At 35.9% G+C, this 25,635-nt stretch overlaps 1 protein-coding gene across 2 annotated transcripts in view; it reads right to left on the bottom strand.

Annotated features, from left to right (window-relative positions):
- Positions 1-25,635, bottom strand: part of PTPRT (protein tyrosine phosphatase receptor type T) — a 687,970-nt gene that overhangs the window by 131,986 nt on the left and 530,349 nt on the right. For both annotated transcript variants that reach the window (XM_087959374.1, XM_087959375.1), the window contains exons 10-11: positions 13,060-13,261; positions 12,105-12,207 (exon numbers count right to left, since the gene is read on the bottom strand). In XM_087959374.1, the coding sequence (XP_087815500.1) occupies positions 12,105-12,207; positions 13,060-13,261 (305 nt within the window). The remainder of the gene's footprint in view (positions 1-12,104; positions 12,208-13,059; positions 13,262-25,635) is intronic.

Raw genomic sequence — 25,635 nt, 5'->3', positions numbered from 1 at the left:
GTAAAATATCTCGGAATTTTGCTCACAGAGAAATGTTTGTTGATAAAAGAAGACAACTATGATAAATTAACACTTCAAATTCAAAAGGATTTAGATAGCTGGGCTAAAATAGAATTGTCACTGTTGGGGCGGATTGCAACTGTAAAAATGAATGTGTTACCAAAATTACTATTTTTGTTCCAAATGGTGCCAGTCAAGCTAAGAAGGAACTTTTTTGAGGACCTAAACAAAAAAATATCAAAATTTATTTGGCAGAAGAACCAATATTTTCCAAAGCTCTAGATTTCAACAAAACGATAAAATATAGAGATCTGTTAAATAAAAAGGGGGAATTAAAAACACGGAACCAATTAGAATCCCAGGCAATTGAAATAGGATGGTGGCCTTATTTGCAGGTTCAAACACTCTACAAGACAAGGAACAATTTGGTTTTTCTATAGCTCAGCAAGAGTTAAATAAAATATTACAAGTGGTGGAAAAAATGATCAGTAAATATATATTATTACCTATTGGATTATAAAATGAAAGAGGAAACTGTTAAAGAAAGTATGATAACCTGGGCCAAAAATGTGGGCCACAGCATTGTTTGGAACAGTGGGAACGTATTTGGCAGGTAAATTATAAGTTAACATTGTCGGTCTCATACAAAGAGAACATATATAAAATGTTTTACCACTGGCACCTCCCTCCAGCGAGAATAGCCAAAATGTTCCCAAATATGATAGCTAAATGTTGGAGATGTAACCATAAGCAGAGAAAGTATTTCCACATGTGGTGGACATGCCCCCATGCATGGAGATACTGGTGAAAAATCAAATCATGATTAGAGGAAATAACGAAACAAAGAATCAAATTTAAACCAGAAATCTTGTTACACATGTTACAGTCTAATATGAATAGAAAACACCAATATTTAATGCTCTACATCGTAACGGCTGCCAGAATTTCACCCAAAATTGGAAACAGGCTATGACCCCGCCCCCCGAAGCCATGTTAATTAATAAGGTATATGAATGCGCAGAGATGGACAGAATGACGAAGTTATTGAAGGATAAGAAAGAAGAAGAATACTATAAAATATGGGATGTTTGGTATGAATGGATAAGGAAAAGATGCAAAGGCATCAAATGATAATGTATGTAATACCATAAAACAATAATGTTTATGTGTAAATAAATGTAAATACAAATGTATATATGTATAAAATGCCTAGAATGATGAAGAAGCAAATACAGAGATGGATAACGCGTTAATAGAAGACACTTACAAATGTAAACACTGTTATAGTAACATTGTAAAATGTGGAAATTTGTTTTTAGTTGCCAAAACATGAATAAATAAATTTATTTTAAAAAAGAAATGAAATTTCTCCAACTCTCCATATATGAATGGGATTTGAGCAACTTATATTTTAAAACTGTTAGGACTAGGAACAATAGGAAGTCCTGACATAGGACAGTTTGGGACAATGGTTCCTGTAGACTAGTAAATGAGCAGTGGATGCCAAGGAATGAGAAGAAAGTTTTGCCACTAAGCATATCAGAGATGATACCGCCTTTCAGAGGCTATTTTGCCTTTGAGACACCTTCTAGAATATCCATATGATCATGCAATATCATATGGTTATTCTAGATCCGTGATGGAGAACCTATGGCATGTGTGCCACAGGTGGCACACAGAGCCATTTGTGCTGGCACATGAGTTAGAGGCAAACCTACCTCACTGTGCATGTGCGTGCCTCACAGCTGATTTTTGGAAGGTTTGAGGCCTTTTTTGGTCTCCCACAGGCTTGAAGAAGGCTTCTGCAGGCTTCGCAGGCCAAAAACTAGCCCTATTTTGTCACTTCCTGTTTTTGTGAAATACTGGAAGTGATGAAACGGGGCTAGTTTTTGGCCTGCGAAGCCTGCAGAAGTCTTCCTGAAGCCTCTGGGAGGCTGAAAAAGGCCTCAAACCGGCTGAAAATCAGCTATGAGGCACAGTGCAGGTAAGGGAGTGGCGGGGTGGGTGGGAGAATTGTGCACACATGCATAGGGGATGGGGCACTCACAGTGCCTTCTGGGTGCTGGCACGCAAGCGCGAGTGTGCAAGCACGCACACAATTTTTGGCACAGGAGCTCAAAAAGATTAGCCACCACTGTTCTAGATTAAGCTGCAAATGATTAAAAAAAAAACTTAACCACATAACTCATTTTCAGAAATAAGAACAATTCATCTATGTCCATAAATAGGCAAGCAAATATATACTGTATCTAAACATTTTATTAAAAATCTGGATATAAATGTTCCAAACCAGAAATATCTCTAGCAAAGCAAACATATGTTTAAGTGTATTGCATTCATGTTCCACTTCAGTATACCTATTAATGTATACGTACTATGTTTGTTTAATACTTGCAGAGTTAATATATATTTCCCCTACTGAAGACAAAGACAGACTAAAGCTGATATTCAATATTAATGGAAAGTTGCAAAACAAATAGTTTCTGCATTAAGTACTTTCCTGTATGCTTCAGTAGTAGTCAATGTCAATATCAATTTATATAAAAATCTCAATAACAGTTTCTTAAATTGATATTCAGGTATGTTCACAAAATAAACAAATAATACTGATATTATTATAATGAATGATCATTCCCAAAATATTTTTACTAGTTATCTCCATCTTCTTCTGTATTATATATTCAGAAAACTTTGAAGATATTGATGTTGCTATGATATATATTGGTGTGCAGAACAGCAATTTGCAAGTTGGTTTATAGGGAAAACTTTATCCACAGCTTCCTATTAATGAAGTTCTTACTACAAAATATTTGCCCCCTAAATAGATAGTATTTAGCTGAAACACTTTTCAGTCATAATTTGAAAATTTTATGGTATGTAGTGGTCCGTAACTTAATCTAAATCTGTGGGTGCTATAGTTTATTCTATAGTAATGATTGGAGCAGGATAAAGCATTTGGTTGAAGAAAAATGGTTGGGTCTATGCAGGGGTGGGATTCATCTAGTTTGGACCGGTTTGGGTGAACCCCTTGTTCTGACGATCAACTGACTCCAAATCGGTTCGCTCCGACAAGCATGTGGGACCGGCCGCTCACCCCTGCTCTTTCATGTGCTTTGTGTCTTTTTGTTAGAGCACAGCTGGATTCACGCGGCAGAGCAGTTTGCCATGCCTCAGATGTTTTCTTCAGCTGCAGTTAAGTATTAGCTTTTTTTAAACACGCTCACCAAACCAGTTGTTATACCAGTTGAATCGCACCCCTGTGTCTATGCCAAGGTCATTTTTTTAGAGAAAACAATGGACTCAGTGTAAGACCAAGAACAGATATGCAGAAACAGATAGAATGCTACAATAGGCATGTATGCACTTTGGATTTAGTATATAAAAATATTAAGGAAAAGAAAATAGAAAGGGAAAATTAATGATGATGGTGAGGAAATCACCTGGAAGAGTGAGGAGTGAAATGGCACAATAATCCAGAGATTCTAGCCTTGAGATGAAGGGGAAGACTAGGAATAAAAACCTGGAGTGGCTTGTTAGAGCACAGAAAGACCAGAAGGGTGGACCTTGTTATGTGTACAGAGATTCAGATCCTGGACTGTGGAACTCTGTGATTTAAAGCAGGAGTCGCCAACCTTTTGGACCTCAGGGACCACGAAACTCATAATTTCAGATCCCAGGGACCACTAACTGGTTCTGTGGGTGTGTTCTAATTTGTGGATGTGGCTTGGTGGTCATGTGACTGGCTGGGTATGGCTTGTATGTAAATATTATAAATATTTATATAAATATAGAATTTTGTATAAAAAAGAGCAACTTTTACCCCAAATCAGGCAAAGCAGGCAGATTGAGTTGCTCACAGAATTACAGATTCATTCAGAGATCTATCTATCTGCCATTGGCTAGCTCAGTCTAGTATTTTTAATATTTTTATAGTATTTATTTGATTTGTCAATCACTTACAAGATACAGGGATAAGAATAAATATAGTTTTGAATACATGAGCTAGATACTTATAAGAAAAATAAAAAACAATAGGACAGGGGCGGTAGGCACAATTGGTGCACTTATGCACACCCTCTAAAGGCCTCTTAGGAAGGGGGTGAGGTCAATAGTAGACAGTCTAAGGTTAAAGTTTTTGGGGTTTGGGGAAGAAGCCACAGAGTCAGGTAGAGTATTCCAAACATTGACCACTCTGTTGCCGAAATTGTATTTTCTGCAGTCAAGTTTGGTGTGGTTTATCTTGAATTTTTACCTATTGTGTGCTCTTGTATTGTTATGATTAAAGCTTAAGTATTCATTTGCAGGTAGGACATTGGAATGCATGATTTTATATACTATATTTAGATCGGACCGGAGGTGGCGTAGTTCTAGGTTTTCTAGGTCTAAAGTTTCAAGTCTGGTGGCATAAGGTATTCTGCAATGAATAGAGAAGCGGAGAACTCTTCTTGTGAAATATTTCTGGACTTTTTCAATTGTGTTAATATCAGATACATGATATGGGTTCCAGACTGATGAGCTGTATTCAAGTATAGATCTAGCAAATGTTTTGTATGCTCTAGTTAGTAGTGTGATATTACCAGAGAAGAAGCTACGTAGGATTCGATTAACAACTCTTAATGCCTTTTTGGCTATGTAGTTACAGTGGGCTTTAGCACTTAGATCATTTGAGATGAGTACTCCAAGGTCCTTGACAAAGTTTGGATCATCAAGTCTGTCACATAAAATTTGTTTGTAAGCAAACTCACAAAATTAACTCACAACACACCATGCATATAAATATTGAATTTATTATTTAAAAAAGAGCAACTTTTACCCCAAATCAGGCAAAGCAAGCAGACTGAACCATTCATGTGGTCTGTCACATAAAATTTGTTTGTAAGCAAACTCACAAAATTAACTCACAACACACCATGCATATAAATATTGAATTTATTATTTAAAAAAGAGCAACTTTTACCCCAAATCAGGCAAAGCAAGCAGACAGAACCATTCAGTGATCTATCTGCCATCGGCTACCTCAGTCTGTCAAATTTGCTTGCCGTGAGTCTGCACTGAACTTGCTTGCAAGCAAACCTTCAATCCTAAGGGAGGTTTGGCTGTGCTGAGCCGAAGATCTAAAGACTAGCTAGAAAGCAAGAAATCCAACTATTTTCTGCTTCCTAGCTAATCTAAATCTCCTGGCACAGCAGAACAGATGACGGTCCGAAAAAGGAAAAATAGCAATTTAGCAGGCAAGTTTACCGGGTAAGGAATGAGTGGGTGGGGAGGGTTCCCATGGGTCATTTGGGCGGCACAGCCTTGTGTTTCTGTGCAGCCTGGATTAATTGCTTTGTGGGGGTTCTCTGTGGGTGGGATCTCTCTGCGGCCCACCAAAATTTTCTCACGGCCCACCAGTGGGCCGCGGCCCATTGGTTGGCGACCACTGACTTAAAGGCTTTGTTTGGCATCATGAATATACAGAATATACAGATATTGTCAGGTTACAGAACTTTTCCCATTCACTCAACTAAAATGAACTTCTGAAAATGTATCCAAACGTATCACAAAGGAATTCTTTATTGAGATGAGACAATTCCTGCAGGAGTTCAAAGCAGCGTCTGAGGTCTCTCAGGCATACAGGGATACATAAGGGAGTTTAGAACCCCTCCCCTTATCTCTATGTGTATTTAGTGAAACAAAAGCCAGTATGTTAATTCCTCCCCACCCCTCTTGTAAGGAACAATCTTTTCACAGTTTCCCAGGGCATACCTAATTTCCCCCTCCCCCTTTTAGAACGAACTATTCAAGAGATTCCCAAAGTACAATCTCACTGTGGAATTTTTATGACCTTATCTCCTGGTTGTGCCTCTCAGAGGTGATAGTTCTGGCCATCTGGCTTTTCTCCCTCCATCGTATCATGTGTGGGTTATACAAATTCGATATAAGATTAAATATATTCAGGTTACATCAAGAAAGGATTTCTTTATCAGTCCCCACCCCCCTTTTCTTCTTCCACTGAAGAAATGACAGATACACGGATCTGACAGATATTCTACAAAGCTGAGGGAAACAACATACTGTATATTCTCAGATAAGCCCATCCAATTTTGGAGTGCATCTGGAAACTAAAATCAACTCTGGCGATCAATGGGGTGACAGATGTCGCAGCCAGATCGCCCTCACATCCAAAAAAAAAAAAAAAGAAGCATGCATAAGCGCACCAACGTGCCTACCGTCCCTGTCCTATTATTTCTCTTATTCTTCTTTTATTTTTCTTATATGTACCCATTTCATGTATTCACAACTATGTATACACTTATACTTATTATCTTGTAAACAATTGGCAAATCAAATAAATAAATAAATAAATAAATAAATAAATAAATAAAATTCTCAGCTTATCTTCTTTTAATGACCCCATAATCCCTTGTGGGGTGGAGTCTGGGCAACTGAATAAAGCTGAGTGTTTACTGGCCGAATGCCTTTCTGTCACCAATGCAGAGTTTCTTTCAGCAGATGTGTTCTTATTGTGCCCAGAGAGAGAAACATCTGCCTCTACCTAGGATCGAACTCACAGCCTCTTGATTGTGTGGCGAGAGCTCCACCTCTAGGCCACCGCACCATTCACATTATATTTCTTACACTATACTGTATATATTGTACATAGAAAACCATTCTGGTTTGGAAATAGTATTTTCACTTGTATACAATATTAGATCATATTATCCAGAGTAAAAACCCCTTATTTATATATATCAGCTCCTGACCTACTCTCCGACAGTATCAATTCAGCAGACCAACATGATGCTCACAGTAAAGCAGTATAAAGTTTCAACTAGGGTTACTCTGACTTGCTTTCTCTGCTGATACCCAAGTGGGGAATAAAGTTCTGTTCTAAGGGGAAAACTTCTCACGTGTATGTCTAGAGATCTTCTAATGATCAGGAAACAGGCTTCTAGCTTTTTGATTCATGATGCCATGACAATCTGTCTTCAGCTGTAAAATCTACTCTACTCTACTCTAGCAAGTTATTCATATCCTACCCAGTTTGCATTATTCTAATAAAAAAGAGGTGTGATAATTCATTTTTAACTAATTTGATGGATTCATCCTCAGTATGGGAAAGTACACTGCATATACTTCCTAGTTGGTGGGAACTGAATTTTGAGGCTATTGTACCAAAGGTAACCTATTGTTATTGTCAGGAAAAATGTGGCATGTGAAAAGATGAAAAATGCTGATAGAAGGAATATCTTTCTTAGCAAGAAAGCTTTTTTATCACTTCAGACAAAGCTATGATTGGCAGCTAAGATAAAAAATCTTTTAGCACATCTTCAGTATTGGAAAGATTTTCACTTGGAATGTAAGAGGTACAAATTATTATTAAATAAAAGAACAATCAAAAATAAAGGAATAGGTAAATTTATGTCTGGAAAATAGGAGAAAGTAGAGAAAGTAATGACCAGAATGAAAATAGCCTGATCATGTTGAATTATGCTGATGAATACATGAATGAAATGACAGAAAGGGTTTAATTAAGCATTAAAGGGCTGAAATATGTCTCTGGAAGTATAAATTGATGTTTTCTGATTTACTGTAGGTGTATATGAAAAATAGAAATGTGTATTTTGATGATAGCTGGATGTTACATTCCAAGGAATAATGATTGTTGAAAAATCAAATAATAAAATGTGTTTTGGGGGAAAAAGAGTCAAGGTATTCTCCAAAGCACCTGGGGGCAGGACAAGAAGCAATAGGTGGAAACTAATCAAGGAGAGAAGCAACTGAGAACTAAGGAGAAATTTCCTGACAGTTAGAACAATTAATCAGTGGAACAACTTGCCTCCAGAAGTTGTGAATGCTCCAACACTGGAAGTTTTTAGAAAGATGTTGGATAACCATTTGTCTGAAGTGGTGTAAGGTTTCCTGCCTACACAGGGGGTTGGACTAGAAGACCTCAAAGGTCCCTTCCAACTCTGTTATTCTATTCTGTTCTTCAGTTCTCAGTTGGTCTCCTGCTTAAGCAGTGGGTTGGACTAGAAGATCTCCAAAGACCTTCCAAGTCTGTTACTCTGTAATTTATTTTGAATGAAAGCAATCGGGGAAAATATTAATCTGTAATGTAAAGTGAATGAATAAGACAAAAGGGGATAAGAGCTATTCTGAGACCTAAAAATTAATGTGTTTGGTCAGAATCCACATAGAAAAATGTTTTGAAAATTTGCTGTAGTTACTTCATGTGTATACATGGAAAAGCAATGAATACAAAACATGGCTGAGCTTTTAGCTCTGAAAGTGGGAGGATTCTGAATGTTCCATATATTATTCTGTGGGAGGAGGGAAGGGAGGGAGGGAGGAAGGGAGGAAGGGTAGGTACAGATTAGCAGTTTCAATATTTGCAGATCAACAAATCTTCTAATAGAATGAATAGAAAGTGGATTTAACGAAAGAGCATGTGAAGTCCAATTTGGGGTGGAAATCAGAGAAAAGGAAAGACTCATGTTGATTTTGCAACTGAATCTACTTGTATGAGGAGAAAACATTCATTATAATAGACTTCTCACATATCGGATGTTTGTATGTATTTATATGAAGACATCTGCATTGACATTTCAATTATTTTTACAGATGATTCTATAAAGGAACAAGGTTTTCAGAAATATTTTCACACAGTTTTTGATAGATGCTTATTGATTTACAAAAGGGAGCTTAATTTTGTTTTGTTTTTTGTTTTCAAAACTGTTCAATAAAAAAAGAAAATAGCAAAATTTAAATCAGGACAGAACAAAATTAGAAAGGAAAGATATATAATATATAACATAGTATATTCTGGTCTCCAACAACATATAGTAATCACTGTATATAGTTTGCTAATTGACAAACACAATCACAATACAAACATAATGTGTTAGTTTTAATAAAAATGAGTACTTTGTCATTTATTCATAAAAAAAAAATAGTAGGGAAATACATTTTGTTTTTAAGTATTCCCCAGAAGTACGAAATGGTTTAAAAAAAAATGAGAGGAAGTCAGTTTTGGAGCTCACACACGTTTCTGATGTGAAATATCTAACAATATTTCTAATATAAACACTTCACTTTAGAGGTTTGAATCCTGTGGGATTTACATGTGGTCTTATTGAAGCAAAGTAAAACTATCCACATTAAATCTGTTAATTTCTCTGGAAAAGTGATAATCACTTTATTAAATATCTTCTTTTATATTAAGAATTTGAAATGTTTAAATATTACAGAGTATCTTCTCAAATATGATCTAATCCACAGCTATTTTTATCTTAATAAGAAATGTATATTCTGGTGATTGATATGAATTCCTACAGACTTATACATAGCAAATCACTTGGATCAAAATAACAGAATAGCAGAGTTGGAAGGGACCTTGGAAGTCTTCTAATCCAAAGCTCTTCTCAAGCAGAAAATCCTATACCATTTCAAACAAATTTGTCTCTTCTTAAAAATCTCCATTGTTGGAGCATCCACAACTAATTGTTTGATCTGTCAGGAAATTTCTCCTTAGTTTTAGGTTGGTTCTCTCTTTGATTAGTTTCCATCCGTTGCTTCTTGTCCTAACTTCAGGTGCTTTGGAGCCTCTTCCTTGTAGCAGCCCTTCAAATATTGGAAAGCTGCTATCACGTCACTCCTTCTTTTCATTAAATTAGACATACCCAATTCCTGTAACCGTTATTCCTATGTTTTAGCCTCCAGACCCCTATTAATCTTTATTGCTCTTCTCTGCACTCTTTCTAGGTCAACCAAGCATGGTGAAGTGGTATATAAATCTAAGTGCTATTGTTATTTTTATTTTGAAAGTGAAATATTGATTTCAACCAATGCATAATATTACTGATGAGCTGAAAATATATAATGGATTTTTTTGGTTGAGGTATGTATAAAATTCTGTAAATATTTGGGCTATTGTAATAGAAGAAGTGTTCCAATCCTAAATATGCATATATTAGCCTGAGATAAAATTTGAAGGCTAGGTTATTAGATGCATCCTGGAACTAGCACCTTAGATGTAAAACATATACTATGTTAACTCCATTATAGCTAACAACTGAAGTATTAGTGTGTCTTTCATTAGTTCAGCAAGATAAGAGCTTTATTACTCCATATTTGTAGTAGGTCAATTAGGAAACTAAAACACTTGGTGTAGCAGCAATAGCATTATCTGTTCTAACACCAGATTAATTTTATAACCCGGTGTTAAAATAAATAAAGATTGCACTGCTCATTTAGAGTTCTTTTCACCATCTTTTAGGCTGCAAAAATCTAGAGTGGCAGGACAGTTGCTATCCTTTGTTAGTTTCTGTTTGCCTCTGGTGCATCTGTTCTATCATCAGTGAATGCTAATGCTCTGATTCTGCATGTGCATCATGTGTTATGCAAGAGACTGAGTCCCCTACCTTTCTTCTTCATATTGTCACCAGCTGATTAAAAAACATTACATGCATTCATCCATCCATCCTACCTATAAGGCTCTCTAACTTCAAATTTTGACACTGAGTGGTTTATATAGGATTAAAAGCACAAAAATAATATTTGATAAACATAAAACTACATAAAACATAACTGAGGCCAAATTGCAATCAATCTTCAAGTAAGAATTTCCCAAATAATTTCAGGCAGGCGGTATTCAGTTTTGTCTCAATGGCTGGATGAAAAAAACAAGTTTTCAAAGCCTTATAGAGACCTACAGAAATGGCTTTGGAGGCCATGCAAATCTTGTGGATAGGTTGTTCCAAAAGTCAAAAGCTGTAATCAAGAAAGCACATTTGCAGTCTCTGTGCTGTGAAGAGCTTCCATCCCTGTTAATGTTCAGATAGTCCCTCAAGATGTGGTTAAATCATCAGGCTTGGAAGTCCCAGGTAACTGGCAACATTTTTGTTGTGGGTAATATGTGGTTAACTATATTTTTTCTCCATTTGTGGTTTGTATATTTTCATTTTTAATTATTTTAATATTGATTGTGTGCATTTTATAATGATTGTTTTTATAATGGTGTCTTAATATTATGATTTAATTTATTGTTGTGCATCACCCAGAGTCACTTCTGATAAGGTGGACAGAATTATAACATCATGCACCTCACTTCAGAGCAATTTCAGAAGGATTCTGTGTTTTGAAGGCCACTCAGGGAATAGTGAAAAACAGGTTAGATACACAACCCCCATCTCAGTAAATCTACTAAGGGTCATCTACAAGGGTGACCAATATTATCTTAGTACTATAGTCAGAAAACAGTCTGAAAACAATCCAGATAATTTATTTATTCCTGTGTCTTCTGAAACTGCAAACTTATCACCTTATCAACAATCTTGCCTAAAAATGATTAACAGTGTTCCTTGATAACCAAGACAGATTGTGTCTACATCAGGTCCAAAAGACCCATACAACTGAAATACAATTCAGAGCAGATTTAACTGGCTGTATCATATGATTGCCTTAAATAGTTTTCAGAATGGCACTGTGTAAGTTCACCTGTGCCTCTGACTCCCCCATCCCCACATATAGGGACCAAGTCACAAAACAACTACTTGTGGATAGTTTTAATTGCTCAAAACTAAAAAGGGTAGCTTCTCAACTCTCACTTTAAAAAATCAGGTATAATAACGTAGCTATGCTTTGAAAAATTAGTTCTACAAAACTTGAAAAAAGGGTGAGTGCTCCTTCAAAGTTGATCCACAGCATTTTGCCCACAATTTTCAATAGCACATTTTTATGTGCATATTTTATGTGTGGAATTTTTGATAGAGGAAAATGAATACTAGCAGACATGGTTTGACACTAACATTCATTCTGCTATGAAATCCAGAGAGAGCAGAATGCCTAAATTATCTCTCAGAGGAACCTTTGGGGAATTCTTTCACATTTTCATGCCCCAGAGAACATAGAATTTTCAGTCTTTTGGACCACAGTGCAATCACCATCAATTTCAGAATTTATTTTTAGAGATACTTTCTCTGTAACTTTCAATGGTTCCCTGAGGAAAGGGTGTTTTTGTAGCTTTATTTGTTTTGTTATAATTCTTCCTTTTCATAATCTAGAAATGTGGAATGACACATGTCATGGCATTTTTGACTAAACAAGATTTTTTTTTTTACCTGACTGGCGCACCACGAGACTGTGCAGGCTTCAGCATGACTGTAATGGTGGTCTCTGTTTCATTCAGAGGGGTGTCAGTATCATATTCTGGCATTGATGGGGCTGTGGAACAACAGAAATATTTATGTTTCTGTAAAGCAACCAGTAGAAGGGAATCAAATACAAAATGCTTTTTGATGCTGTTTGTTCTTTTGTAGCAGTGAATTTTCAATCCAATTAAGAAGAACTGGTTTTCTTGTGATTTTTCTCTCCATGTTCCTTTATGTTTGATTAAATATCTCTTGCTCTCTTTCCAATTTCACATCTTCATTTACAGCTGTCTTCTGCAAGAAGCTGTTTCTAAACGTAACAGTTTGTGTGAGCAGATCCCCTTCAGGCACAAAATGTAAAGTCAATAAAAGAAATTAAGCTCATTTCTTGAAATCTCAATATTGTGTATTAATAATTTCAAATGAATAATATTAAAGCAAAAGAAGCAATGTGTTGTAGCCTGCCAGTTCTATAATTTCTTTGTACATGAATATGAAAATGTTTTACATAAATGCACAGCGGGCAGTAACACAGTTATAGACATTTTTTGTTGCTAGGTGCATCTGCAGATTGCACATAGCTTAGTGATGAAAGGAATGTTTTGAATCATTCTAGATCTATTTCTGTTTAAAATTAAATGAATTCAGAAAGCAATGCTTAGCTGGAAACAAAACAAAACAAAAAGCCCCACACACTACATCTTATTATTTATTAAAGTGCACAATGTTAAATGACAGGGTTGTCTCACTGTTTTATGAGAAATCTGACAAATTATTTTTCCCATAGGAACATTTTAAGAAATACAGCCCAAGATGCTAATTGCTTTGACTTTGACAGAATACTAATTATTTTCCCTCTATCTACCAAATTCAAAGTCAAAAACTGAATTTTCTCAGCATGCCATTTCCCCCTTAATAGTAATACCTGAAATTTTAGTTGCAATCCGTGTGGTGATGGGAGGTCCAAAACCCTTTACTGTGCTGGCTTTAATGGTGAATGAATAGGTAGTTCCTGGGTATAACCCTACAAAAAGGTGGTGAGTTTCATTCCTTAGCTTGAAGACTTTTCCTCTCTGATTCAACAAATCAGCAGTAGGATCTAGAGATCCAACAGCTTTGTAGGTAATCTGAAATAAATGGAGAAAAAAATCAAATTTGTTGTATTATCTGAATATATATGTAATTCCGTATATATTTTCATCTACAAAGATCTACATTTATTTAGAACAACTGAACAAATATACTTCAGCTAACTTTAACTGATTTCTAGAATAAATGCTAGCTACTCAATGTATGCACATATGTATGAGTGTACATTCACACACATCTTTATGAACTGCCCATTTCCTGAAACTCGGGATGGTTTATAATATAGAATTAAAAACAAACAAACTGATGATACATTGCTCATCTCAGATTTGCAGCTTTCTATAGCAAAAGAGACAGCCAAATGTTATGGTATCCCATAGTGGAGAAGCTGTGTGCTGGACTGCTCTTATCCCCATTCTACATTCTGGAACTACTAAGGTAAGAGCATGGCTATTGTAAATATGCCTTGATTCCCAACCCTCCTATGTGATTCAGCAATATAGGATGGCCATGGAATCAAATGCAGGTTAAGTGCCTAAAAGATAGATTCCCATACTTCAGAACTTGAGTTAGAATAGTCACTAACTAATCAGAACTGATTCTGTCTCATGCTTAGACCTTAATCTAGAAACATATATGGAGATTCTCAGCCATCCAGGTCATGGTTGTCCCAAAGCAGAGGTGATATTCAGCAGGTTCTGACTAGTTCTGGAGAACCAGTAGCGGAAATTTTGAGTTGTTTGGTAAACAGGCAAATATCACCTCTGACTGGCCCGGCCCCATCTATTCTCTGCCTCCTGAGTCCCAGCTGATTGACTGGGTCTTATTTTGTTGCCCTGCACAGGTGAACGGAGCTGGAAAGCAGGTTAGTGGGGTGGGGAGGGAATGGGATTTTGCAGTAACCTTCCCCCAGAAGTGGGGTGGGAATTGAGATTTTACAGTATTCTTTCCCTACCACGCCCACCACGCCACGCCCACCAAGCCTTGCCACTCCACCAAACCACACCATGCCCACCAAACCACACCCACAGAGCCAGCAGTAAAAAAAATTGAATCCCACTACTGTCCCAGAGGTGCTTTTTCAAGAGGCAACTGGATTTTCTGGTTTTTCTTTGAAGATGTTTCACTTCTCATCCAAGAAGCTTCTTCAGCTCTCAGCTGAGAGAAAAATCAGAAAGTGCCTCTTGAAAAAGCACCTTTGGGACTTAATCTAGAAAGGAAGGAATTTAGATAATCCACTTCATCTAGGATCCTCTGTAGCTGATTCAATCTCGTATAATCTAACAGTTTGCCCAGAAAGGAAAGGTTTGTAACAAAGTGAATGGCTAGATTTTTTTTTTCAGGAGAAGGTCCATATTTGCCTCAAGGCTAAGTAGCACATCCCAATTCTAGCCATATGATGCCTCTGTCAGATAGCTAAGAAGTTAAAAAAAAATATGAATCCAGATCACATATGAGAGCCCCATACAACAGATAACCTGTTTCCTCAGCTTCCACAAGATCAGCAAAACCAAATAGTCAAACAAACAGTTATCATGTTAAACTGTGATATTGATCTCTGAACAAATATAAACTATTTTCTCTGCAAAGAAACTTTCAACAATGAATGGATTATCCTGATAATATAATAAAAGTGGAAAAGTAAGCATGCTTCACTTTAATTTAGGCCAAGTAAGGATACATATGTGCGATTGATCTAATCTATTCCTTGTTTTCTGCTACTATTATTCTAGATAAGTCTTATCTTATTTATTTTCTAGAGCTCTTTATAAAGAGATTGATGGTTTAAGGGAGGCTGTTCTGTAAAAAAATTGGTGTTTCGACAATCAGATTTGTGGAAGAACTGCCCACCACATTATTGGGGAAATCTCCAACAGGACTCAAGAAATGACCTGGATTATGCAGCTGGAATGATCCATTTTTATAGGTCTTCTATCCTTACCAGTGTCAGAAGGCCAGCAATTTCTCACTGTTCATGTCACAGTGCTGGAAAAAATGTGTCAAGTTCTGTCCTTTGGGATATGCATTTGACATTACATTACAAATAGAAAAGATACAGGTTTGCATCAGAACACCACAGTTTATGTCATACTGACCCCCTTGCCTTTTCCACAGTTGCTGTTGCATGGTGATATTGTGCAGCTTAAAAGTAAGTGGACAATGGAAAATGATGCAATGTAATGTCACACATGTTTCAAATCTAACATGTGTTTGTCCATATGAGTAAGTGACAAGCCTATATTTTTCTTGGCAATGATTGGCATGAAATCTAAAGTACTTTTGAACCTTACCTTGAAGAGCCATGATGAATCCGTGGCAGTATTGCAAGCTAACTCTGCCCACAGCCAGGAGTTCCATTCTCACTGGCTCAAGGTTGACTCAGCCTCCCATTCTTCTGAGGTCAATAAAATGAGCACCCAGATTATTAAGGGCATCTGCCGATTCTGTAAGCCACTTAGAGAGGGCTGTAAAGCACTATGAAGTGGTATACACGTCTAAATGCTATTGATATTAACCTCAGTAGTATGAGTTTGGGGGGTTCTACACTACCAGTTCCACAGTGCAGAAGTTTAGTAATAGTGCAATAGGATGCTGTAAGCAGTCACAACTTACAGTGCAGTATCAATCTCAATACTTTAGTCACAACCCAAAGCTATGGATTAGCAGATCTGGTTACTATAGAAGTAGTACAAGCAATTGCAGTGTCCAGGCACTGGGTCAATACATTGGCAGCTTCATCTATGCAACCTTGGATGGATATGTAAAGTTGAATATTCATCTACATACTGAAGATACTGCATTCCATATAGCAGATGATCTTCCCAGTGTCTGGGAGATGCTGAACAGAGTGTTGAGCCTTGATAAACCCCATGTAAGATACACCATGGATACAATTTCTCTTCTCCTGTCACTATTCACTGAAACCAATCACTGAGAATTGTGCCTTGCCTCCTGTGCCCTGCAGCTGGTCCAGAAGGATACTTTGGATAAAAGTATTAAAAGCCACCAAGAGATCAAGGAGCACTGGGATCGATGTACCACTTGCATCTTGGCTCCACCAAAGATCATCAGTAAATGTGATGAATGCTGAATCTGTACTGTAATCTGGCCAGAAGCCAGACTGAAATGGGTCTAGGTAATATGTAATAATTATGTACCATGATTATAAGTTTAAGAGTGGCCTTTAGGCACCATATTGGTATGCTTTCATTTACTGTATGAACAGTCCTAACAACTTTAAAAATGTAGTACCTGAGTAAAAGAAACAGTCAGGGATCACTGTTAGTGTAAATGTCAGGATACCATTGATATTTACTGGAATTTTATAATTCCAGTAAAATGTCAAAATGGAAAATGTCAAAAACACTGTTATTTATTATGTCTTAAGATTCACCAAGCCTTTAGTTAAACTGCATCTTCATTTTCATGATAAGTTGATAAAGGGGCAGCATCTAATAGTTAATAAGTATATATCACAGATATATACTTGTTAAAATCATTAGGTTCTTAGGGATATAAAAGAAGATTATGCACATGTACAATAAGAGGTTCCTCCCTCCCTCATTACCGCTCAAATTGTTCTTTCTTCTTTCTTTTTCTTTTTAACAAGCCTTGCATTATAAACAACTCTAAACTCTACATTTAACTTTTAACTACTGATGATGGCACAGTTTAGGAAAATTCTCAATCCTTTAGAGTTACAGAAATTTCATAAATCAGAAATAAACTTGGCCATTCTTAAGAAAGTTCCACAAACCAATTTAGATTCATGTTAAGCACCAGCAGATTTAGTAAAACATGAATATTTAGTTCCCTCCACTCCCCCAAAACACTTGATCCTGTTATTTGTGGCTCTCAGAGACCCTTAAATTCATACCAACAAAATTGGCCAGAAAAGTATTTTTGGGGAAAAAAAAAATCTTCCTTATTTCATTTTTTTAAACCTCTTAAGCACTAAGGGTTTGTTAATTTTTGAAAGAAAAGAGAGAACGTAAAAAAATAAAACCAGGGCAAGATGTAAATATCAGCAAACCCTCTGGTATAAAAATAAATTAAACTAAAAATAAAAGGCAGACTATCTCAGCTTTATATACTTTCAAATGAAATCCTAATTTTTTTCCTCTAAAACCTGTTTGGCAACAGTGGACAGATCTGACCATATTTGCAATCAAAGTAATTCAGGAAGAAAGAACTGGGTTTTTAAACTTTAATGATAAAGTATTATTTTGGTTATTAATCATGCTATTCTAATACTTTGTGGTATTTTCTTTGCTATCCTAATGGAAAGAAAGAGTTGACCTCACTTAGTGCACAACAATAAATGGTATTTTAGTGCTGTAGGTGAGGGGAATTCTCTTTCTATTGAGAAGACAAAGAATATATATTTAAATAGAATATATTTAGTTGGCTGGACTCAAAGTGCCGAGTCATACTGGAATAAAAGACAACACTGTGGTACTGATCATAGCAGCACAAGAACAAGCACTAAGGACCAAATCCATACAAGCAAGGATCTTATCAGTCTAGATAGGACCAAGATGCAAACTATGCAGAGACCTCAGAGAAAGTCCAACATATAGTGGCAGCGCTCAAGATGCAGGCAAGAAGGCTTCTGGTTTGAGCTTCTTCGGTGACAGACCGAAACCTCGTCTCTGCGAGGCTTCGATCCATGCTCGCCGCTGGAGTGCCCCGAGCCGGCTGGTTTTGGGGCTAAGGCACCCTGTAGAGGTGGTGAAGAAGGGGGAGATGGCCTGCAGGGTTGAGGAGAGTTGCATCTCTCCTCCCCAGCTGGCCATTACTCCCTTTCCCGAAGGCGGTTGTAGCGGTGGTCAGAAATGGCCACCACAAAGAAGAACTAGACCGGAAAAGAATGTGCAGGAGGAAGATAAGAAGAGAAAGTTTTGGTTAACCGGGTCAAACAGCAAAAGCAATAAATAAGGTACCCTGGAATTTAAATTTAATAACATTGTTCCCAAAGAAGATTTTGAAGCTGCGAAGAAGAGAGAGAAGGGAAAGGATTAGTTTTTTTTTCTTCCCTTCCTTATACTGACAGCTAAGAGACTTAAGCAAGAAATTGAAAAAAAGCCACTTTGACATTAATAGGCATCTAAGCTGAAAATAAAAGTCAAAGGGATAATAAAGATTTCTGGATATTTAAAAGTTTTTAAAAGCAGGAAAGGAGGGGAAAAAAGAATAAAAGGGCAGGATCTGGAAAAATGGAGGAGACTGCCTGGAACTAAGGAATGGAACTGTAACTAAAAGGAACTTACAGTGAAATTTCAACAAGATTCCTCAAAGATACATCTTAATTGAAACTTGGTAACAAAATAATAGAACCCCAGGAAGAGAAAGTGGAAAAAAGAAGCAGAAAGAAACTGCCTTGGATTATTTGGATTACTTGGTGATTTTTGGTTTTTGCATCTAGATGACTAAAATTAACCAGGTGGTTGTTTAAAAGTCTTTAAAATGGTATCACTCTTAGAAGAACTGAAAATGGAACTTAAAAAAATGGAAAGAAGATGCACAAGAAGGGAGAGGTTCTTTTGGCTTCGTATTTCAATTCTTAGAAATGGAGATCTGGAACTATGAGAAACAACAAGAAATGCTTGCAGAACAAGAAGATTGGGACAAAGAAGAAGCCATCTTTAATGATCAAATAATTTTAAGTGGGGGGGGGAGAAAAGGGGGGAAAGAGAGTGAAAGGTTTAAGACTAGAAAAAACAACCAAAAAGAAGAAGAAGAATTTGAAAGATAATTATAATATTAGAAAGCAACAGAAGAGAGGATTACAGATGAGAGAGTTAGAAGTAGAGAGACGAGGGGGTAAAAAGGGAGGGAGAAGAAGAGGGGAAGAAGGCAAGGAAAAGAAGTTGTAGAAGACAGAAACAAGAAATGGAGAAACAGGGAAAAGATATAAGGATTGTAACCATAAGCTTGTTTAGAGATAATGGGTGAAAATTTAATTGCAAAAGGGATTCTGCAAAGGTACATAAGATAGCATTGTTATATTATAAACAGAAATAATTTTAGAAAATATGATTAAAATGATGGATAAAATATTTACTGTAATGTAGTTGAAAGTTTGGTAATAAATAAATGAATTAAAATGATTGAGAGAATTAAATGGGAACATTTTTAATTATTAGTAATGATTTATAAAAATATAAGTGAGAAATATGGAAAAAAAGGAATTAACTATGGAAAGTTTATAAGTGTTCCCAAGGAAGTATGATATTTAATTGAAAAGAAATGTTAAAGATGTTAAGATTTTAATGAATATTAATGATAGAATTGAATTGGAATGGAATGTGTGCTTTATTTACATACATATATAATTTTTTTCTTTTTAAGAATATAGTGTGTATTTTAAGAATGTACCAAGCAGAATTTGATTGGAAGTTATGTATTATATTGAATGCTATAATCTTAAAGGTATACATTGAAGCTTAAATAAGAGTTTGAATGGATAAAATTAAAAGATATAAAGGTGTCATACTCCAATTGGTAACTACAGGGAAAAATTTGTTTAATAAGAAAAGATAATATGAAATTGAAACAGGACAGACAAAAGTATAAATGTAATGATTTGATTGAGATGAGATAATTAAAATAAAGTTGAGAAAATTAAAAGAGGGGAAAAACTATGTAGAAAATATAAAACGGTAATAAGATATGGAATAGAATATAAAAATGAGCATGAAATTGAGTTTGGTGTCTGTACGAAGAAGTGATAACCTGGAACCATGCTATTTTCAAAAAAGATGTTTTATTTGTATTTTGTTTTTGTGAAAACCCAAATAAAACTTTCAAAGAAAAAGACGCAGGCAAGAAAAAGAATACACATTATTGTGTACAGGAACTGGCACCGTGTACAGGAACATCTGTACAGAATATGGGCTAGACCCTCCTATATGTAAATGGGAGATTCCCTAAAAAGTTGTGGAGAATATGAAAGCTAAGATCCTTTGGGACTTCCAGATCCAGACAGATAGGTAGGTACTGGCCAATCAACTAGACATTGTGGTAGTAGACAAGTACCAGAAGACACTAGTGGTGATAGACATAGCAGACATCTGTATATCATCTCTCTCTCCCCTCTCTTCAGCATACATTTATTTTTAATCTTACCTCCTTTTATCTTAAGTGTCCCATTCTCATTTCATTTGTGTAAGGAAGTGTTTCTCAGCCTTAGCCTCAGAGAGAAACACTGCCTTAAAACAAACAAAATGGGAGACAAAAGGAGGTAAGATGAAGAATGAATATATGCTGAAGGAATATAGATTGAATATAAAAATGAGTGACCAGTATTAAAGAACTACCTGGAGGTAAATTAAAGGCTGTTTAGAGAGAAAGAATGAACATCAACTCTCAAAACAAAAATATAACATAAGATTGAGTGAAGAGAAAAGACTAAGAAATGAATGGATACATGGAGTTAATGATATTTTTCAGAGGAAACACCTGAGAATTTTTTTAAAAAAATGTATCTCTTTTCTACACTTGTATGAAATCTGCTTGTCTAAAAAGCAGCATGAAGGGTATGTAAATATGTAGTATGAAGCCAGAGGTTTTCCACTCTCTTCTCGTTAATTCCCCTACATTTGTCATTCAACATTATCCCCAGCCGCTAAAATTTCTGTTCAATTTATAACTTATTTTCTATAAATATCCATCACTTCATACATTGCTGCAACTATTGACATACTTTTAGTACATTGTTTATTAAAATACACCTTTGAAAGTCTCTCTGACTTCCATTATTATGCTTATTAATGACAACTGTGCAAATTATACCGCTATATTCGGAGGTAAAACTCATGACTTATTTACTAACCAATTTCTTTACTGTGTTCTAAATTCAGTCTAGAGGTGGCTCAATTTCATCAGAGTTGTCAATCAAATATATAGTGTTGCTGCCTTAACCTTTCCTGATGTTACAAAGATCCTTACTTTTGTACAGGGTAACGTGAATAAATCAATTTATGCATGCACAGACCTTTATTTATTTTTTTGAAATGCATCACAAAAATCAAATTCAGAGGTGTATGAAAAAGACTTTGGGGTAGGGAGGAAATGAAAACTCTGTTTTTATACTAGAGGGGAAAATTGCTTGTCAAACATTCAACAAAACCAAACAAAACCAGAAAAATCATATTCCAATTTGTCTGAATATGATTGAGAAGCATAAGCATGGGAGGGGATCACAAATAGTTTTATTCTGTTGCCCAGAAATTACATTGTCTCATCAGAAAAGATTCTACAAATAATCAGTGTAAAACAATATTTATCTCTGAAGTATAGAATTCTTCTGATAACATTGAAAAGAATAAAGCAAGTAGCATGACCTAGCCAGAGTTAAGCATTTAGAAGAAAGAATATTGATATCAATCAAGATGTTAAATGTATGTCACTGAAATAAATCTAAAAGTGTATTAATTTATCTAAACTCTATCCTGACCTCACATAATCTTCCAAGACTACTATTCCAGCCCACCAATTACCACTTTCGGAATTGGGCACTAACTCTGCAGGTTCTCTTCTGCAGCATCTTTGGGACTTTAGCTCTTTTCTTCTGAGTCCCGTCTCTCTTCTTTTATTCAAACTCTTATTTTTATCACACAACAAGTCTTCCTAACCAAGACCATTTTAAAGGGATGGCTTTAATCATTTTTAAAGGTACTAGAAATGAAGAGCAGAATAGCCCTGGCCCTCTGTGTCTTTCTTCATTACTTATATCCAAAAATGTCATATGGATCTGAATTGAATTATCCACTACTTTTCATATTTATATTAAGTGCCATCAAATTTTCCACTGAAAGATTGTATCAAAATGTTTAAAATGCATTTTGAGCATTTATATTTAGATATACATATTTTGGAAAAAAATAAAAACCAGTAAACAGATTTATTAGTTATGGGTTAATTTTTCATCATATATCTGCTTGACATAGTATGATACATGTAGTTAATTACTACACAGACCTATCTATGTAATAAAACAGAACTAAAGATAGAAAAAAACCCCACAATGAAATCAATTTTGTGCAGTTCCCTGGTTTTCATTATTAAAGGCCCCATCCTGAAAATCTTAGGAATAGAGATTTTGAGAAATATACCATTTTGTATAGCTATCAATCTCACAAGGAATGGCGAGTTTCTGAATACCCAACTATTGTTTCTGTTATATGTTCTGTTGTAGAGCGGCGGTTACAGAAGGGAGACTGAGCCAGGGCTAGGCATACTTTAACATACTTTATTCAAGGAATAAAGGGTCACCGCGGCTTCAGATGCAATCTGACAGCCAGCTGGCGGCGACAGCTGATGCCGTTTGACAGCTCCCTTTTATAGCCGGCTGTCAAACGGCATCAGCCAATGGGAGCGATCGGCGCTCCCGCTCAGATGGCGGACCAGAAGGGGAACTTCAGGCAGGTTCTTAATACATAACATGTTCTCACAGGTATTAACCCTTTCTAGTTAAGGTCAGAAAATCTACCTGGATAAGCCTTGGCCAGGCACTCTTTGTCAACCCTAGGTAAGAGGAAATGGCAGATCACTTTCAAACTATCTTGCCAAGAAAAATGCAGTTTCAAGGAGTCAACACTGTATTAAAAAAGAGAGTAATGCAATTCTGTAAACTTATTGACCTAGAACAACTTTATCTGAAATCTTCATTGTTTTTATTCCCCTTAGCACAGAAGAAAAACCTCCTATATCTTTTTTAATTCAGGCTTCCTAAATCAAGTTTGTTTATCATTTTTCAAAATATTGAAATTTCCCAGTATTCTTTCAGGAGAATCATCTGTGTAAGTTGTTTTGTTTCAATAACTCTGAAGATCAGGCAAAATCTTTTGAGAACCTATTAGATGACAGCCTATATGAAGCCCTTTCTATAGGATACTAGATTCCTCCACAAGTGAACTCACAAAAGAGTAGATGCCCCAAAGTTGTACAAAAATGTCACAAAATTCTACTTTTACTGAAGCAGGGGAAAAAGTTTAAAATAATATACACTGCAACCAGATATAGAAGATCACTAGTAACAGGCAGCTTGCAGAATCTTTGCCAATGTAATAACTCTTAACCAAGTAATAATACCAAGAAGGTGTTGTGGTTAACTGGCAGCAGGTGTGGACAACTGAGGAGAGCAAGGACTCAGATGAGGGGCCAGGACCATTAGGGAGTAGACTGCTGCCTTCAGAGATTGTGGGGACTGGCAGCAGTGATGAGAAGGTTCCTGAGGAGCCTGTGCCAAGTGCGCGTACGCGCAGGGCTGCTCATAGGAAAGAACAGCTGCAGCAGAATGGGCGACTTGGGAGTAAGGCTGCAAGATAATGGCCCCTCCTTCAAGAAGATAAAAGCCAGCTGTGAATCAGACATTCTTTGTAGGAAGCAAAAATGTTTTGAAACTCCAGCCTTGTGGACATTGCAGTATCTTAGTTGGTATTTGAAGACTCTTGTGTTGTGAAATATTTCTTATCTGTGATTCTTGGCAGTTTTGGTGAATTGTGCTTATCAAAGTTAATTAGTTTGCAGCAGCCTTTTAACTGGGGATTTGTAAGACTCATTAAAAGGTTTCTGTTCCCTTTGGTTATTGTTTGTTTTATTGGAAAAGGGTTTGGGTCAGAACAGAAGGATTTAACAATCTAGATTTCAAGGTCGGGGTTGGGGATAAGAATAAGGAAGAGAGGTTAATTCACTTTGCTGCTCAATAACAGCTTTTTTTCTTCTGTTCAATCTTGACCAATTGTCAGATAGTGCAAATTACTCTAACTCTTCTTGGCCTTCTGGCTAAAATCAAGTGTAGTACCTTAGGAAGATATTTTTGCCTCATACTACTTCATACACCAGGCAGAAAGCACTGAGATTCACAAAACAGTCCTTTTCTAAATGCCCAGAGACTGAAAAATGTTAGTCTTTTACATAGGTGGGATCCTTGATTGAAATCTGCTATCAAAAAAAGCAGGATAAAACCAAATCCAAAAAGCTTTGCTAGTTGAAAAGAATGATTGCATTTACTACAATAGTTTACTGCTGGCTTTGCTCCAAGATAGTGAAGTGACAAAAGAGCATGCAAGTAGAATGCATGATCATTTCCTGTCATTGTCTGTCTGAAACAATGACTCTGATTGCTATTTGTGTAAGAGGGTTTTCAAGCTTTGCTGTCAAGTTGCCTGAGATGACTTTATAGATCACCAAGAAAGGTTGAAAGGAAGCTGTTTTAAAGCGAGGGACAAAAAGAAATAATAATCTGTATAGTCCCCTAACATTAATTTTCTATTTTTTAAAATTAATACCTATACACTGTTCACCTAGAATAATTTCCTAATATGGTCATGCAGAGTTTGAGAATTATAGCAGTCTAACCTGATCAAAATTCATCAGAAATAGATAGAAATCTTCCTTATTTTGACTCCTGTGATCTTCAAAGTGAAAGCTAAGAATTCTTAAGAACGTTAAGAAGCCAGTCATTTCCAGCATGCCAATTTTATGACATATACTCAGTGATAAAAGACAATATTTCATTCAAGTTTAATGTTTTGGCACCATCAAGCAATTATCTTGCCCTCACTTTTTGAGGAAATTCCCCATGTTAAATTCTGCCATTTCTATTTTGTACCCTACACTTTAGGGATGGAATATATATTAATCTACATATACTCTAATCTAGCATCGTAATATATGTGTAACCTATATAGGATAATCATGCATAAAGGAAGATATTTCCATTTTACTTCAACAATATTTTCTTATTGAAAATTACTTCCCCATCTCAATTTGTCAATAATAAAACCAGTGCCCCTTTCTGAATCCTCTTCCATGCTTGGGTTTTGTAAAGAGGATAAATAAATTAATTTGAGAAGAAATTAATAAACCAATAGCTGGTGCAAAAGAAATGTGTTAAGTCCACAGTGGTGGATGAGTATTATAAAATTGGAGGGTGATACAAGAGACTGAGAGTAGGCTACTCTTCATACTCCTACTTCTGTCTCCCTGGAGCATAAAAGGGAAGGAAGAAAGTATTCTGCACTTATATTATCTGTATTATCTGATTATCTGTATCTGTCATGTGCATGAGCCCTTGCTAAAATTGCAAATATGGAAGCATTATTAATCTTTGAAATAAAATTGGATAGACTTTTTAATCTTAGTAGTAATATAAGACTACTTCTTTATACTTAACAGCACTACATTGCAGTGATAACTCTAAAATTTGGATATGACTAGCAATCAACTTTTTAATGTTTATTTATAGATGAAGACATATCTGATTAGATAGTAAAGTTGACATAATCTTAACTGATATGACTATGGTCAAGACAATTTTGCAAATATAGAATTACCTTTCTTGGACAAACAACTCATAAAACAAACATAATTAACATATTTTTAGTCCAGATATGGACACAAGTCA

The sequence above is a fragment of the Notechis scutatus genome, chromosome 3, assembly GCF_049901735.1.
Source record: "Notechis scutatus isolate UNSWTSFEM ecotype Mainland chromosome 3, rNotScu1.2, whole genome shotgun sequence".
Classification (NCBI taxonomy): domain Eukaryota; kingdom Metazoa; phylum Chordata; class Lepidosauria; order Squamata; family Elapidae; genus Notechis; species Notechis scutatus.
This window is presented reverse-complemented; position numbering and strand designations above follow the sequence as displayed.